The sequence below is a fragment of the Schistocerca americana genome, chromosome 4, assembly GCF_021461395.2.
Source record: "Schistocerca americana isolate TAMUIC-IGC-003095 chromosome 4, iqSchAmer2.1, whole genome shotgun sequence".
Classification (NCBI taxonomy): Eukaryota; Metazoa; Arthropoda; class Insecta; order Orthoptera; family Acrididae; genus Schistocerca; species Schistocerca americana.
The window spans coordinates 405332571-405348583 of record NC_060122.1 but is presented as its reverse complement, the minus strand read 5'-3'; the positions used below and the strand labels follow the sequence as shown (position 1 = coordinate 405348583).

General features: G+C 44.6%; 1 protein-coding gene and 1 pseudogene across 1 annotated transcript in view; one reads left to right on the top strand and one right to left on the bottom strand.

The window, feature by feature from the left end:
- Positions 1-16013, bottom strand: part of LOC124612262 (protein jagged-1b) — a 582430-nt gene that overhangs the window by 49269 nt on the left and 517148 nt on the right. The window contains exon 6 of the mRNA XM_047140352.1: positions 8292-8425. Coding sequence (XP_046996308.1) covers positions 8292-8425 — 134 coding nt within the window. The remainder of the gene's footprint in view (positions 1-8291; positions 8426-16013) is intronic.
- Positions 10518-10635, top strand: LOC124614480 (annotated as a pseudogene).

The following is a 16013-nucleotide window of genomic DNA, read 5'->3' as shown; positions in this document are numbered from 1 at the left end:
CATCCCAACTAATCAAACAAAATTATATCAGTTGGAACTTCTGAGATCTTCTAACTCGGCTATTTCTCGACAGACCGCAGCACGAGTGCGTTCCACTTGCAGCAAAAGTCAAATTGAGCCTTGTTACACTAACAGCTCATTTTCTTCGATTTTGTCGATTGGAACTTTCTCCTTCCAGCTGGTCGATATGTAGATGCAGACAAGTATCTAGTGTCTGGTGTTGCATCAGATGTGTTACTGCAATATGGGAAGGTGCAAAAGTTGGATGTCACTGTACGTGAAGTGGAAAACTGGCATGAACATAGCGAGTAACTGTGTCGTATTACTGCCATAGGTCCACTACTAGGATAATTAGACTGTAATTTTATATTTTGTAATGTCCATGCTGTTGCAGGAATAGAAGATACTACTTCAGCATGTGCTGCACCAAAATTTTGCTAATTTCTCCACTTAACTATAAACCAACACTTTTTTTAAAATCTATCGTAACTTGCCCCATGATGTAGGAACCATTACATTGGCGCATTTAATGAAATTAGAATATCCACGCACTCATCATTATGTATGAAACTGTAGTAACATACAAAAATTTCAGCGAAACCTTGTTCGTAACCACAAATTGACTGTTATAGGCAGGTAAAAAGCAAAATAAAATATTGGCGTAGCAAACAGTAATCGAACATCAATCTTCTGACGCTGATAATTGCGTGACTACAGCAAGCAGTCTTGCGTCAAGAGAAGTACTCGTATTCTCTGACCGCTACTGCTGAGAAACGATTTCTTTTAAATTTTAAACATTCATACTTCTAACATTTCTTGTTAGCATGTCTTTGTTAGCCAATGATGTAGTGACCACTGTAAGAATTTCATTGCTACTTTCCCGCAATTCGACAAGACTCAAGACAGCGTTACTTCTTATCTCTGTGGTGCGAAGACAACTTAGTGCCTTATTTAATATGCTCATCCAGTTTCATTCAGTGTACTTTCAGGATGGAGCTACACAGTTACATGATTAAACATGAACTCCACAGAGGACTGCGCTATTTTATCACGACAGCGACCAACAGGTGACTCTTGCTTTTAATTAACTAATTAACAGGTAAACGAGAAGCAAGTTATCAGGGGGTAATGTGGTATCTGTGTCGCCGCGGGACACAGTTAGTCAATATTTCACACCGACGGTGTTCATTTCAGTTCTTTTCAAGTGAGCACGTTACCGATAATTTGCTGGAATTGTACCCTGTCCCAGTTGCCAGAGCTGAATGTCGTGCTCCTGAGCTGACTCGTCTAATTGCGAGACAGCGCCACGGGAACGCTGGAGAGACCTGCCTGTAGCCAGTCGCCACACACAAGTATGTAAATTGCCGCTGCGCAGCCGCCTGCACACAGAACCCGTACCGGCGCAGCCAGGGATTTTATAAACGAGGTAATTAGCGTATCATTCTTCCGTTAAGAGAAGCGTTGCACTTACCGAAACAACATCAATCGTGCACGCTTGCCGGGAATTTCGTGGCCAAAAAATTTATCGCGCTATTAAGACGGCGGACGGAAATTTTTCGTTATACGGTCGACTTTACTGTACGTAAGCTTTACCGTCAATAACAGCAGTAAAAACACAGAAAACTCCCCTTTAATTCTTGAGCAGCAGATGTGATAGCTTCAGATAATTATACAGGAGAATAATGTGCGGGACTGTCACTATAATGTTCTGAAAGACGGCACACGTCTCGTTCGTTTTTGTTTCTGTCAGCGGGGTAAGTTTATATTGCCATCGATCAACGATTCGCTAGAAGCGTACAGCGTTGTAAAGTTGTGCAGATACAAAAATACGAGTGGCTGCTGCCGGAAAAATCAAAATTATACAATGATCATAATAACACTAATGTTAAAGAACGAGACAAGCTTGTTTCCAATTATGTGAAATGATCGAATAATTTTCCTATGTCGGTTGAACTCAAAATCACTTTAAATATTATATTTCCATAAATATCAACTTCCGGCAACAGCAAATGTACGAGGGGTACCCACAAAGTACATTACGTTTTGGAATTAAAAATAAATAAAGTATTGGAATTTTTTTAAATTATATACAGATGAAAGCCACACTTAAATACTACTTTTCTACATAGTTGCCATTTAAATTAAGGCACTTATCGTAGCGATGGAAGAGCTTTGAAATTCCTTCGTCGTAAAATTCGGCCGCCTGCGCCTTCAACCACGTGGTTACCTCTTCTTGAAGCTGTGCGTCGTCGTCATCAAAACGCTGCATAGCCAACCACTTCTTCATTGCTGGGAATAAGTGGAAGTCGCTCGGTGCCAGGTCGGAACGGCGGATGAGGAGACAACTCCCACTTAAAAGATTCGAGAACTTCACGAGTGGCATTTGCCGTGTGGGCCCGGGCGTTGTCGTGAATCAGCAAGATCTTTGAGCCCAACTTTCCCCTGCGCTTGTTTTGTATTGCTCTTCTGAGGTTGTGCAGAGTTTGGCAATACCTTTGAGAGTTTATTGTAGTGCCTCTTTCTAGGAAATCCACAAAAATCACACCTTTTCTGTCCCAAAAGAAGAGGTAACCACGTGGTTGAAGGCGCAGGTGGCCGAATTTTACGACGAAGGAATTTCCAAGCTCGTCCATCGCTACGATAAGTGCCTTAATTTAAATGGCAACTAAGTAGAAAAGTAGTATTTAAGTGTGGCTTTCGTCTGTATATAATAAAAAAATTTCCAATACTTTATTTATTTTTAATTTCAAAACGTAATGTACTTTGTGGATAGCCCTCGTATTTAAATAAAATCCACAACTGGCCATTAAAATTGCTGCACCACCAAGATGACGTGCTACAGACGCGAAATTTAACCGACAGGAAGAAGATGCTGTGATATGCAAGTGATTAGCTTTTCAGAGCATTCACACAAGGTTGCCGGCGGTGGCGACACCTACAACGTGCTGACATGAGGAAAGTTTCCAACTGATTTCTCATACACAAACAGCAGTCGACCGGCGTTACCTGGTGAAACGTTGTTGTGATGCCTCGTGTAAGGAGGAGAAATGCGTACCATCACGTATCCGACTTTGATAAAGGTCGGATTGTAGTCTATCGCGATTGCAGTTTATCGTTACGCGGCATTGCTGCTCGCGTTGATCGAGATCCAATGACTGTTAGCAGAATGTGAAATCGGTGGGTTCAGGAGGGTAATACGGAAGGCCGTGCTGGATCCCAACAGCCTCGTATCACTAATAGTCGAGATGACAGGCATCTTATCCGGATGGCTGTAATGGATCGTGCAGCCAAGTCTCGATCCCTGAGTCAACAGATGGGGACGTTTGCAAGACAACAACCACCTGTACGAACAGTTCGACGAAGTTTGCAGCAGCATGGACTATCAGCTCGGAGACCATGGCTGCGGTTACCCTTGACGCTGCATCACATACAGGAGCGACTGCGGTGGTGTACTCAACGACGAACCTGGGTGCACGAATGGCAAAACGTCATTTCTTCGGATGAATCCAGGTTCTGTTTACAGCATCATGATGGTCGCATCCGTGTTTGGTGACATCGCGGTGAACGCACATTGGAAGCGTGTATTCGTCATCGCCATACTGGCGTATCACACCCGGCGTGATGGTATGGGATGGCATTGGTTACACATCTCGGTCCCCTTTTGTTCGCATTGACGGCACTTTGAACAGTGGACGTTACGTATCAGGTGTGTCACGGCCCGTGGCTCTATCCTTCATTCGATCCTACATTTCAGCAGGATAATGCACGACCGCATGTTGCAGGTCCTGTACGGGCGTTTCTAGATTCAGAAAATGTTCGACTGCTGCCCTGGTCAGCACATTCTCCAGATCTCTCACCAATTGAAAACGTCTGGTCAATGGTGGCCGAGGAACTGGCTCGTCACAATACGCCAGTTACTACTCTTGATGAACTGTGGTATCGTGTGGAAGCTGCATGGGCAGCTGTACCTGTGCACGCCATCCAAGCTCTGTTTGACTCAATGCCCAGGCGTATCAAGGCCGTTATTACGGCCAGAGGTGGTTTTTCTGGGTACTGATTTCTCAGGATCTACGCACCCAAATTGAGCGAAAATTTAATCACATGTCAGTTCTAGTATAATATATTTGTGCAATGAATACCCGTTTATCATCTGCATTTCTTCGTGGTGTAGCAGTTTTAATGGCCAGTCGTGTATAACATGAATTGTGAAACAACCTACATGTACAGGAGGAACAGTCAACATTCAGGGATACGACAGAAACGATAATGAAATGTCTTTTACGTCCGTAACCATTCGGAATACGGCTTACGTCAATGTAAGTTTTCTGCTTCAAATAATCGTTACAGTCGTATACCTGAATGTTGATCATTCCTCCTGGGACACCCTGTGTCTGAAAATAGTCGTCGCCAAATGACATGGGTGTATCTAAGAGCCAAATGAAAAAAAAGAGCAAAAATAAAAGACCAATTGGTCTGCTAGCAGGGAAGTGGCTCAGCAGAGAGCTGTGGGAAGCGCCGACTAATGCTTGTGGATAATGGCACCAGGTGGCAGTGTGAGCGGCAGCACTCCGCCTCTCGATAAGGGTGGCGGCAGTGATAGCGGCGCATGGCGCACGGCCTAAAAAGCGGCCGAGAGTCCGTGGCCCCGCGAGGGAGCGGCACGCGCCGCCCGTCTCCCGCAGCTGCGAGTGTTTTATGGGCCGGGCCGCGCCCGACTCCGCGGCCGCATCTGGCGGGATGGCAGGCTGGCGCGCGCCCTCTCCGCCGTCTGGCGCTCACTCCACTTCCGGGGCGCGTCTGTTCGCCGCTAATCACATCGCGCTCTCCAACCGGAGACCAACCGAACGGAGCGACAGGCCGGAGACTCCAGCTGCAGGGCCCAGACGACACCAAACGTCTCAGCTCACACTCGATCCGAGACGGAGCGGCGGTAGTTCTCTGAATGAAGTCTTCTCTGGCGAGGCCAGTGTGTGGTTTCGCTATTTTAAGTCCTCTGCACATGCTCACCGGCTGTATTTAACTTCCAGATTCCGCCATTCGAACGTCAACGCCCAGCCAACACTGAGTGTTATGATTCTGCCAAGTATACGAGATTGTGTGGCTAGAAAACAGGTAGTCTAAATATGGTTATCGTCGTAACTGGGTACCAGCTGCACTGTCAACACATGTTGTACACAGTGAATATACCGGGTGATCAAAAAGTCAGTATAAATTTGAAAACTTAATAGACCACGGAATAATGTAGATAGAGAGGTAAAAATTGACACACATGCTTGGAATGACATGGGGTTTTATTAGAACAAAAAAAAAACAAAGTTCACAAAATGTCCGACAGATGGCGTTGGACAGCAAAACGTCAGTGATTGCGCATGACAATCGTGTATAAAAGGAGCTGTAATGAAGATAGAATCAGATGCGCCAGCAGTCGCAGCATGTTGACGTTACCTGAAAAGGCGCTTCTAGTGAAGCTGTATTATGAGAATGGGGAATGTGCTAGTTCAGCGTTACGATCCTATCGCCATAGGAAGGGGATTCGAACGGGTAAAGGTCCGTTGACAAATGCAGCTGTGGCGAGAATGATTTCGAAGTTCGAAGCCACGGGTTGTTTAGACGATAGACCCCGTAGTGGCCGACCGAGCACAAAGCGTAGAGCACAAAGCGTAATGCTGCTGAGACAGTTCAGGAAGAAATGGAGACTGTAGCGGGTTCGTCTATGCACGGAGAAGTCAGCGCTCGTGCAGTCGCACGTAGCACCGGCATTCCATACACTACTGTTTGGTTGGCACTTAGGCGTACCCTCCGATGCTATCCGTACAAAATCCATCGGCATCGTGAACTGTTACCTGGCGATTTAGTGAAGCGGAGGGCATTTGCGGTGTGGGCGTTTCAAAAGATGGCGGAAGATGACGATTGGTTGAGTAACGTGTTGTGGACCGACGAAGCTCATTTCACGCTCCGAGGGTCTGTCAACGCCCACAATTGCAGAATTTGGGCTACCGAAAATCCTAGAACTGTCGTGTAAACTCCATTGCACGACGAGAAAGTCACGGTATGGGTTGGATTTACCACATCTACCGCTATCGGGCCTTTTTTCTTCGAGGAAATGCGTGATTCTGGTTTTGTGCCTGTAAAGAACATTATCTTTGCTTTGTCTTACTTTGTTATGCTAATTATTGCTATTCTAATCAAATGAAGCGCCATCTGTCAGACATTTTTTGAACTTTTGTATTTTTTTGGTTCTAATAAAGCCCCGTGTCATTCCAAGCATGTGCGTCAATTTGTACCTCTCTGTCTACATTATTCCGTGATTTATTCAGTTTTCAAATTTATGCTGACTTTTGGTCACCCTGTATTTACAAGCAGGGTTTCATTTCATTATTTTTACGAATGATTCGCTCTGGATCGCGTAAGGAGTTTTTGTTGTGTTATTCCATGTTTAACTTAAGTACGCAGGGTTTCGTGGTCACTGTCGCTGATGAGTTGTCATAGGACGTCATTTTCGTTTTCATATTTCTTTAGCAGTCGACGTTTCGACCAATCTGCTGCGATCTTCTCCATAATTCACAGTCGTGAAGAGTTTGAACACTTCTTGACCATAATTTTATAATTGCAGTATGCCTTACTCGTTCCGACTTACGTCATTATCAAAGGTAAAGGCAAAGTTTTGCAGTTGCCTGTTGTGAAGGAATGTTGACTAAATACCATGTACCCATTCTGACAAGTTTCTACTGACTCACAATAATGACATTAAGTATTTGCCTTTGATAATGACTTTAGTCGAAACGCGTAAGACATATTGGAATAATAAAATTATTGTCAAGGTATTTCAAAGTGTTCAAGTGTATCCAGTGCCCGCTTTGTCTCGCAGTGATTTGATGTAGATTGTAGATAATCCTGAAGAAGTTCCCAGCAAATCGTTGGAAACATCGAGTAATCCAAAATTTTGAAAAAGAATACGGTGCGATTTAGGAACTCAGAGGCTTTTAGTGTCGTTTTATACCACGTTAAGTGTTTCGGTTTTTGCCGCTTTTGGACAAAAACTTAGCAATATCGAAATAAAATCCACTGGCTTTTATGAGAAATTGTTAAGTGGAGCCAGGGAATCACTCCATATTACTGAGGATATACCCATTATCCTCGGTAATATGGAGTGATTCCCTGGCTCCAATTAACAATTTCTCATAAAAGCCAGTGGATTTTATTTCGATATATATATATATATTCGGAAAGGAATGCATGCATGAAGAAGAAGTAAAAAAAAGTAGAAGAAGTAAAAAACGACAAACCGCTTGTAAGTTAGTTATCAAAGAAGGAAAGTGACTTGAAACAAAATTATAAGATGTACATCAATAAAAGAAATAAACAAGTGTAATGGAGGAACGTGGAACTGAGTCAGGTGATGCTGGAACAATTAGTTAGGAAATGAGACACTAAAAGTGGAAGGTTCCCTACTTGGGCAGCAAAATTACTGACGAGGGGAGAAGTAAAGAGGATACAAAATGCAGACTCGTAATAGCAAGACAAACTTTTCTGAAAAAGAGGAATATTTCAACATCTAGCTATATATTTATAAACTGGACCCCCCCCCTCCGATTTTTTTCTGTCTGTATGTGAAGAATAATCTGAAGTACCTTAGATTTTTTAATAGGGTTTCCACATATAAACATTCACGAGGAATCTTTTTGTATACAATATATTATTGGTACGCCAGAAAGGTGGTCTGGCCATAAATACATACTAACCATGCGAAGTTGGAGCGGATCGCTAGATGAATGTAAACTGAAGTGTTAAGAAGACGTTTGTGGTGATATCCCTGCATGGAAGCTAAACATAGACGATAAACACTATAGACACATAGAGAACAGAGGCCTTAGAAATGCGGTGTTACAAGAAGATTAGGTGGATATATCGAGTAACTAGTGAAGAGATACGGAACCCAATCGGCGAGAAAAGGGCGTTATTGCAAAAATGTGACTAAAAATGTGTTTGTGTGTGTGTGTGTGTGTGTGTGTGTGTGTGTGTGTGTGTCAGGATGGGAGGTGATTTTTTTGTAGGGGGAGACAAAGGTTTGACTATAATAAGCAAGTTTATGTGGGTGTAGGTTGCAGTAGTTACGCATAGATGGAGTAATTTTCACAGGACAGGCTATAACGGAGACCTGAATGAAACCATTCCCAGTACTGGATGCTGAAACAACATTTCCAGTTCACCTGCCCTACAAAGGTAGCAGCAAACAACTGGACGAGGGCAGACAGCGGGCGGAAGTAGACGAGCAGCAAGAGGTTACTGACCTTGGTCGCAGAGGATGCCTCCCCAGTTGGTGTCGCAGATGCACTGCCAGGAGGAGCCGTTGCAGTAACCGTGCTTGCAGCCAGGGTACGGCATGCACTGGTCGCAGTACTCGCCCTGCCAGCCGGGACGGCACCTGCGAACAGAACACAACTCTCGTTAGCTCCAGAAACCTTCTGTCCCTCTTAGTTGCTCACATTTCTCGTGCTTTTGATCTCTGCACGTGTCGGCGATACAGATCACGCGTTTTGCCTAGCCACTGCAACGTAAATGAGTACATTTACCGAATAAAGTACGCTAACTCATCAAAATGTTCAAATGTGTGTGAAATCTTATGGGACTTAAGTGCTAAGGTCATCAGTCCTTAAGCTTACACACTACTTAACCTAAATTATCCTAAGGACAAACACACACGCCGAAGCCCGAGGGAGGATTCGAACCTCCACCGGGACCAGCCGCACAGTCCATGACTGCAGCGCCTGAGACCGCTCGGCTAATCCCGCGCGGCGCGCTAACTCATCAAAAGTATCCGGACATCTATTAGTGGACTATAATACGGGGACCTTACAATGGGGTACCTCAATGACTGTGGAAGAAAGGCAACGCATTCTCTTTCAAGAACCAAAACTAGAGAAGGTTGTGATGATCAACGCTGGTGTCTGGAGCGAGGTTGACGTTGTAACTCATCCCTGAGGTGGTCCATTGGGTTCAGGTCAGAAAACCGGGCAGGCCGATGCATTTCGAGAAAGTGATTTTCAAATGAACACGCCGCCATTTGACTGTATTGTTGTTTATTTAATTACGACCCAGGTTTCGGCCTTTTATGACATTTTCAAGTGATTGAGTTTATGTCATTAACATATATTGCAGGACATCAAGCTCAAAATTAGCCATAAATGAAGAAAAATATTCGCTCCCCACGAAATCCCAGATGTAATATCATCATTTCATCGGGAGCGAATATTTTTCTTAATTTATGGGCAATTTTGAGCTTGACGTCCTGCAATTATGTTAATGACGTAAACTCAATGACTTGAAAATGCAATAAAAAACCGAAAACTGGGTAGAAATTAAATAAAGAACAATACCGTCGCCGGCTGCGGTGGTCTAGCGGTTCTAGGCGCGCAGTCCGGAACCGCGCGACTGCTACGGTCGCAGGTTCGAATCCTGCCTCGGGCATGGATGTGTGTAATGTCCTTAGGTTAGTTAGGTTTAAGTAGTTCTAAGTTCTAGGGGACTGATGACCACAGTAGTTAAGTCCCATAGTGCTCAGAGCCATTTGAACCATTTGAACAATACCGTCAAATGGCAGTGGTTCATTTAAAAATTATTTGTATGACTGTTGCTCAGCAACATCAAAAAAGTTATTTTCCACTAACCATTGCGTAACAAGTACTGCTGTATCACAGGATGCACTGTCATTCTGATATTAGTAATCTTACACACCAAACTGTTACTCTACTGTACGTAGTACACAATGTGTTGATATCCTACATCATTCTCAAGCAGCATAAGGAAACTTCCCCTAACCACGAAAAACACCTCCGTGCCGTAACGGCATCACTGCACTTCACTGTTGGTGCTACACCTGATGGCAGGTAACGTTCTCGAGGCAATAGCAAACCCGAACTTTCACATCGCATTGGCACATTCATTTTCTAACGCGTGATTCATTTTCCAAATCCACTGTCCTGTGGCGTTGTTCTTTACACCTGCTCATGTGTCGCTTAGCATTGGCTATAAAAATGTGTGACATATGAAGAGCTGCTCGGCCATTGTAACACATCATTTTTAACTCCCTATGCACAGTCACTGTAAGTTGGGTGCAGTTTTGCAAATCACCGGTGATTCTTCCCCCTTATTTTTTGGAACTACCCGCCGCCGAAAGTCGACGGTCCCTGCCTGTCATTACATGAGGTCTGCTTTGTTCACCTTCAGGTTTCCCTTTCACAGCCACATCGACTTGGGCAGCTTTATAAAAGCTGATATGTGCCTAATGGACTTGTTAATCAGATGACATCTAATGACTACTCTATTTTATTAGTCAATGAGCTCTTCTGACCGACATATCCTACTGTTACTGCTTCGCTACTCCCAACACAATACTCCCCGCCTCATTTTGTGGTGTGTGCGTGTGGGGGGAAGGGTTTCGCCTCTAATGACATCTAGTAGTCAATTCTGCACTAAACAGGGGTATAGGCTTAATTATGATGAGGTAGTGTAAGTACGCCAACGGCCTTGCCGCAGTGGTAACACCGGTTCCCGTCAGATCACCGAAGTTAAGCGCTGTCGCGCAGGGCTAGCACTTGGATGGGTGACCGTCCGGTCTGCCGAGCGCTGTTGGCAAGAGGGGTGCACTCGACCCTTGTGAGGCGAACTGAGGAGCTACTTGATTGAGAAGTTGCGGCTCCGGTCTCGAAAACTGACATCCGGCTGGGAGAGCGGTGTGCTGAACACATGTCCCTCCATATCTGCATCCAGGGACGCCTGTGGGCTGAGGATGACACGGCAGCCAGGCGGTACCTTTGGGCCTTCATGGCCTGTGCGGGAGGAGTTTAGTTTTTAGTGTAAGTACAGCAAACGTTGTCGTTTCGTTGCCAAGCCAGGTTGTAGAGTCATCATCCTGCACAGTATTTCGACAACTGACTGTGCTGTCTTCGTCAAGAGATCTACATCTACATCTACATTGATACTCCGCAAGCCACCCAACGGTGTGTGGCGGAGGGCACTTTACGTGCCACTGTCATTACCTCCCTTTCCTGTTCCAGTCGCGTATGGTTCGCGGGAAGAACGACTGTCTGAAAGCCTCCGTGCGCGCTCTAATCTCTCTAATTTTACATTCGTGATCTCCTCGGGAGGTATAAGTAGGGGGAAGCAATATATTCGATACCTCATCCAGAAACGCACCCTCTCGAAACCTGGACAGCAAGCTACACCGCGATGCAGAGCGCCTCTCTTGCAGAGTCTGCCACTTGAGTTTATTAAACATCTCCGTAACGCTATCACGGTTACCAAATAACCCGGTGACGAAACGCGCCGCTCTTCTTTGGATCTTTTCTATCTCCTCCGTCAACCCGACCTGGTACGGATCCCACACTGATGAGCAATACTCAAGTATAGGTCGAACGAGTGTTTTGTAAGCCACCTCCTTTGTTGATGGACTACATTTTCTAAGCACTCTCCCAATGAATCTCAACCTGGTACCCGCCTTACCAACAATTAATTTTATATGATCATTCCACTTCAAATCGTTCCGTACGCATACTCCCAGATATTTTACAGAAGTAACTGCTACCAGTGTTTGTTCCGCTATCATATAATCATGCAATAAAGGATCCTTCTTCCTATGTATTCGCAATACATTACATTTGTCTATGTTAAGGGTCAGTTGCCACTCCCTGCACCAAGTGCCTATCCGCTGCAGATCTTCCTGTATTTCGCTACAATTTTCTAATGCAGCAACTTCTCTGTATACTACAGCATCATCCGCGAAAAGCCGCATGGAACTTCCGACACTATCTACTAAGTCATTTATATATATTGTGAAAAGCAATGGTCCCATAACACTCCCCTGTGGCACGCCAGAGGTTACTTTAACGTCTGTGGACGTCTCTCCATTGATAACAACATGCTGTGTTCTGTTTGCTAAAAACTCTTCAATCCAGCCACACAGCTGGTCTGATATTCCGTAGGCTCTTACTTTGTTTATCAGGCGACAGTGCGGAACTGTATCGAACGCCTTCCGGAAGTCAAGAAAAATAGCATCTACCTGGGAGCCTGTATCTAATATTTTCTGGGTCTCATGAACTTAGACTCAACCCGACATCTTAAAACACACTGTCTATCAGCCCATATTCCGTGCCCATTAGACTGCCATTCTGTAATTCTTCTTATCAGTGGTATAATTTCAACATGAAGTTTAATGCCACTTCGGCATATTTCTTTAATTTCCATCATTACTTTTTCGAAGTACAGATTGAGCAGTAGAGCAGAAAGGCTGAATCCTTGTTTTACACTCTTTTCAATCCGAGCAATTCGTTCTTGTTCTGTCATTACACCAACGCACATAATGAGCGCCCCCACGTTCTGGACAGAACACTTGCTCCTCGCTGTGCGATGGCCGGTTGGTTCGCGCAGTGATGAAGCTGTGCCAGTGAGGAGGGACGGGTGGGCGTCGACGCGAGTGTGACCTGCGGCGGCCGGAGTGGCTTAACGTGGCCTGCGTGCTGCAGCTGGCTCCGCGGGGACAGCTGCGCGCTTCTGCTGCGCTGCCCGCTGCAGCGCCGCCTCCGCAGACGTCTCACTAGAGCTGCAGTCCAGCGCATGCGCGGCATCGAGCTACCTCCAAACCGGCGACTGCACGAGAAAACACACGAAACACACAAGGGCGTCCATGGAGCAGGAATGCGCTTTACGGTCGAGATGGTGAGCGGAAAGCGCCAAACCACTGAGATAGCCGCGCCTTTTAATGATCTGATAAGTCCAGAGAAGGTTTCTGAAAGAGACAAAAAGCAAGCGAAGCAGTATCAAGCAACCCCCATCAACGCCATAATTCGCTGTGGCATAAATAACATGAACATTTCATCTCAAAAACTCTGTGTTTTACGTCAGCATGCGATAATATGTATTGCAACACGTAGTACACAATTTAGGGAGGCATAGCCAGAATCCTTCTGTATTTACTGACCTTTTGCACTCGTACTTACAGTAAGGGGATTCTATATGTACCACCCAAACATGATCAAATGGTTTAAATGGCTCTGAGCATTATGTGACTTAACTTCTGAGGTCATCAGTCGCCTAGAACTAATTAAACCTAACTAACCTAAGGACATCACACACATCCATGCCCGAGGCAGGATTCGAACCTGCGACCGTAGTGGTCGCTCGGTTCCAGACTGTAGCGCCTAGAACCCCACGGTCACTCCGGCCGGCGAAACATGATCAGGTTCCTCTTGACGGTAGTGACACCCGTTATATTAAGTGGGGTTTGAAAGGATCATTATGATATTATCTGAGAGCTAAACAAGGCGTTGATATCACAAAAGAAACTTACATTTCACGATCTGGCATCTTGAGTACGTAGAATGAATAGTGCTAATCCATATTTTGAGACAGATACAAAGCCTTCACCAAGGAAAACCGCCAAACAGCCATACGTTTTGAGAAGTCATTTTATTTAGACAACCACTTTCGGCACCTCAACAATGGGGCCCCACATGCACTTCATTTATAGACAATCAGATTTATCGATACTTGTATACTGGACCCGTCAGTATCTGGATACCGTGAATTCGTTTTCGAGTGTTTCCTCTGAAGACTTGGCAACAACTCAGTATACATGAAGTGCATATGGGGTCTGAAGATGGCATTACTGAGATGCCCAAACTGGTTGTCTAATTAAAATCATTTCTCAAAACGTACGGCTGTTTAGCGATTTTCCTTGGTACATATTTGACCAACCGCTGTCCCGTATCTACAATGGATCAACAGAGAACGGAAATTTCGCGACTGCAGAATTCTTACTGTCAACACAATCCGAAACGAGACACGAATGCTCAAGCTTTACCGTGCAGTAGATTACAGGCTTTGTAATTATACGTTTTCGTCCGTACTGTTGTGCAACAGAAAACGAAGTGAAGGACTACACGTGCTATGCTATCACTAAAATGGCTCTGAGCACTATGGGACTTAACTGCTAAGGTCATCAGGCCCCTAGAACTTAGAACTACTCGTACTTAACATCACACACATCCATGCCCAAGGCAGGAGTCGAACCTGCGACCGTAGCGGTCGCGCGGTTCCAGACTGTAGCGCCTAGAACTGCTCGTCCGCTGTGGCCGGCTACTATCACTCACTAGAATATATTTTTAACTTCGTGACAATGAATGTGGAAATAAATATTCACTTGTAATCTAAAACACCATTTCCGTGCTGCAGTATTGATATTTCCTATACGTGAAAGGCAATTTTAACACCTTCTGCATCTACAAAGGCTTTTGACGTATTAATATTAGATTTAACGGAGTTAAAGTTCTGATTTTTTACGCGCCTGACATTAACAATCATAAAATTTTGTTTATTTATTTATTATTATCAGTTTTGTGACTGATGCAACCCCTCATGGTTACATTTCCTCTGCCAATCTCTTTATCTATCAGCTATACCTACCACAGCTGCATGTATTCTAATCTTTTTCTTACATACACCCAACACCATTATTCGTTGAACGGACTCTAATCGATCTTCCCCCATCATTTTTGCCCTTTGCGGATCCGTCTAGTACCCAGCAAGTTATTCGCCAATTTGTCAATAAATATCCTATCACCCTGTCCCTTCTTTCGTTTAGTGCTTTCCGCATATCCTTTTGCTCGCCGCTTATACAAGCATCTCTTTTTTTTATGATCTAATAAGTCTACCTAATTTTCAGCATCCCCCTGTAATAGAACATCTCAAACGTTCTTCTTCTCCGATTATAGCATGAAGAAGACGTTTTATTTGTAAGCGAATATTTCTGTTAAGCTGATACTTATCGAAATTTACATGCTTGGAAAATCGAAACGTTGCGAGATATCAGAGCAGTCACTTGGTTTCCGAAGCGTCTTCTCAGTTGCTTACAGCGCTGTTTTCCGGAATCAATAGTCGCGGAAACATCTTAGTATTTGAAAGCAGTTTCACTATTTGATAGCAGCTGAGTTGGAAGACTGTATACTTCTGTATCGAAAAAAATGTCTATCGTTTTTTAGATCTTGACTTTTAGAATCACTCAGAATCTCGTGACTGAAAACGTCCAAGCTGCAAAATACCGACCAGAATTGAAAAAGGACTAGAAATTTAAAACGAGACTTCAATAATTGGAGTTTATGAGACGGAAGCTCCAACTGGTAACACAGTTACCAGACGTGGACGTAGAAGAATCTCAAGTTCAGATATCCAAGAAGTTAGTCACATACTGAATGCCGCGCGGGATTAGCCGAGCGGTCTTAGGCGCTACAGTCGTGGACTGTACGGCTGGTCCCAGCGGAGGTTCGAGTCCTTCCTCGTGCATGGGTGTGTGTGTTTGTCCTTAGGGTAGTTTAGGTTAAGTGGTGTGTAAGCTTAGGGACTGATGACCTTAGCAGTTAAGTCCCATAAGATTTCACACACACACACACACACACACACACACACACACACACATACATACTGAATCTGACACATTTTGCTGAACGACAACAGATAAAACTGCGACGTGGAATGGTAGCTGATCGCCAGTTGGAGATATCCTTTGTTCAAAAAGTTTCTTTCTCCTGACCAGTAGTGGCCAGTCAAAATTATCTAACCTTGCTTCCCAGAAGATAAGGTTCTTGCTCTTGTTTTTTGTCTATTTTTAAAATAAACATTACAGTCTGATGATGAACAGAAGTTCTAAACGTATCGCACACACACAATCAAACTGATTAATTACGCTGGTGTTCATCTACATTAGTACAATACCTGATTTGTGTGCCCTTCTTCCCCAGTTTTTTCCGTAGTCACTTTCTTTTTCTTTTCTTTTTTCGTTCATAAATAGCTACATGTTCAGAGAAGAGGGAACGCGACAATTCGAGGGCCGGTGCTCCGAAAGGGCCGAACAAAAGCCGGTGTCTCACCTGGCGTGTCGCGGTCTGTTGACTCTGGGCGGCGAGCGCTGGACCGTGTAATGGAAGCAGAGCCGGTAGCGATAACCGCGGGCGGTGCGCGCT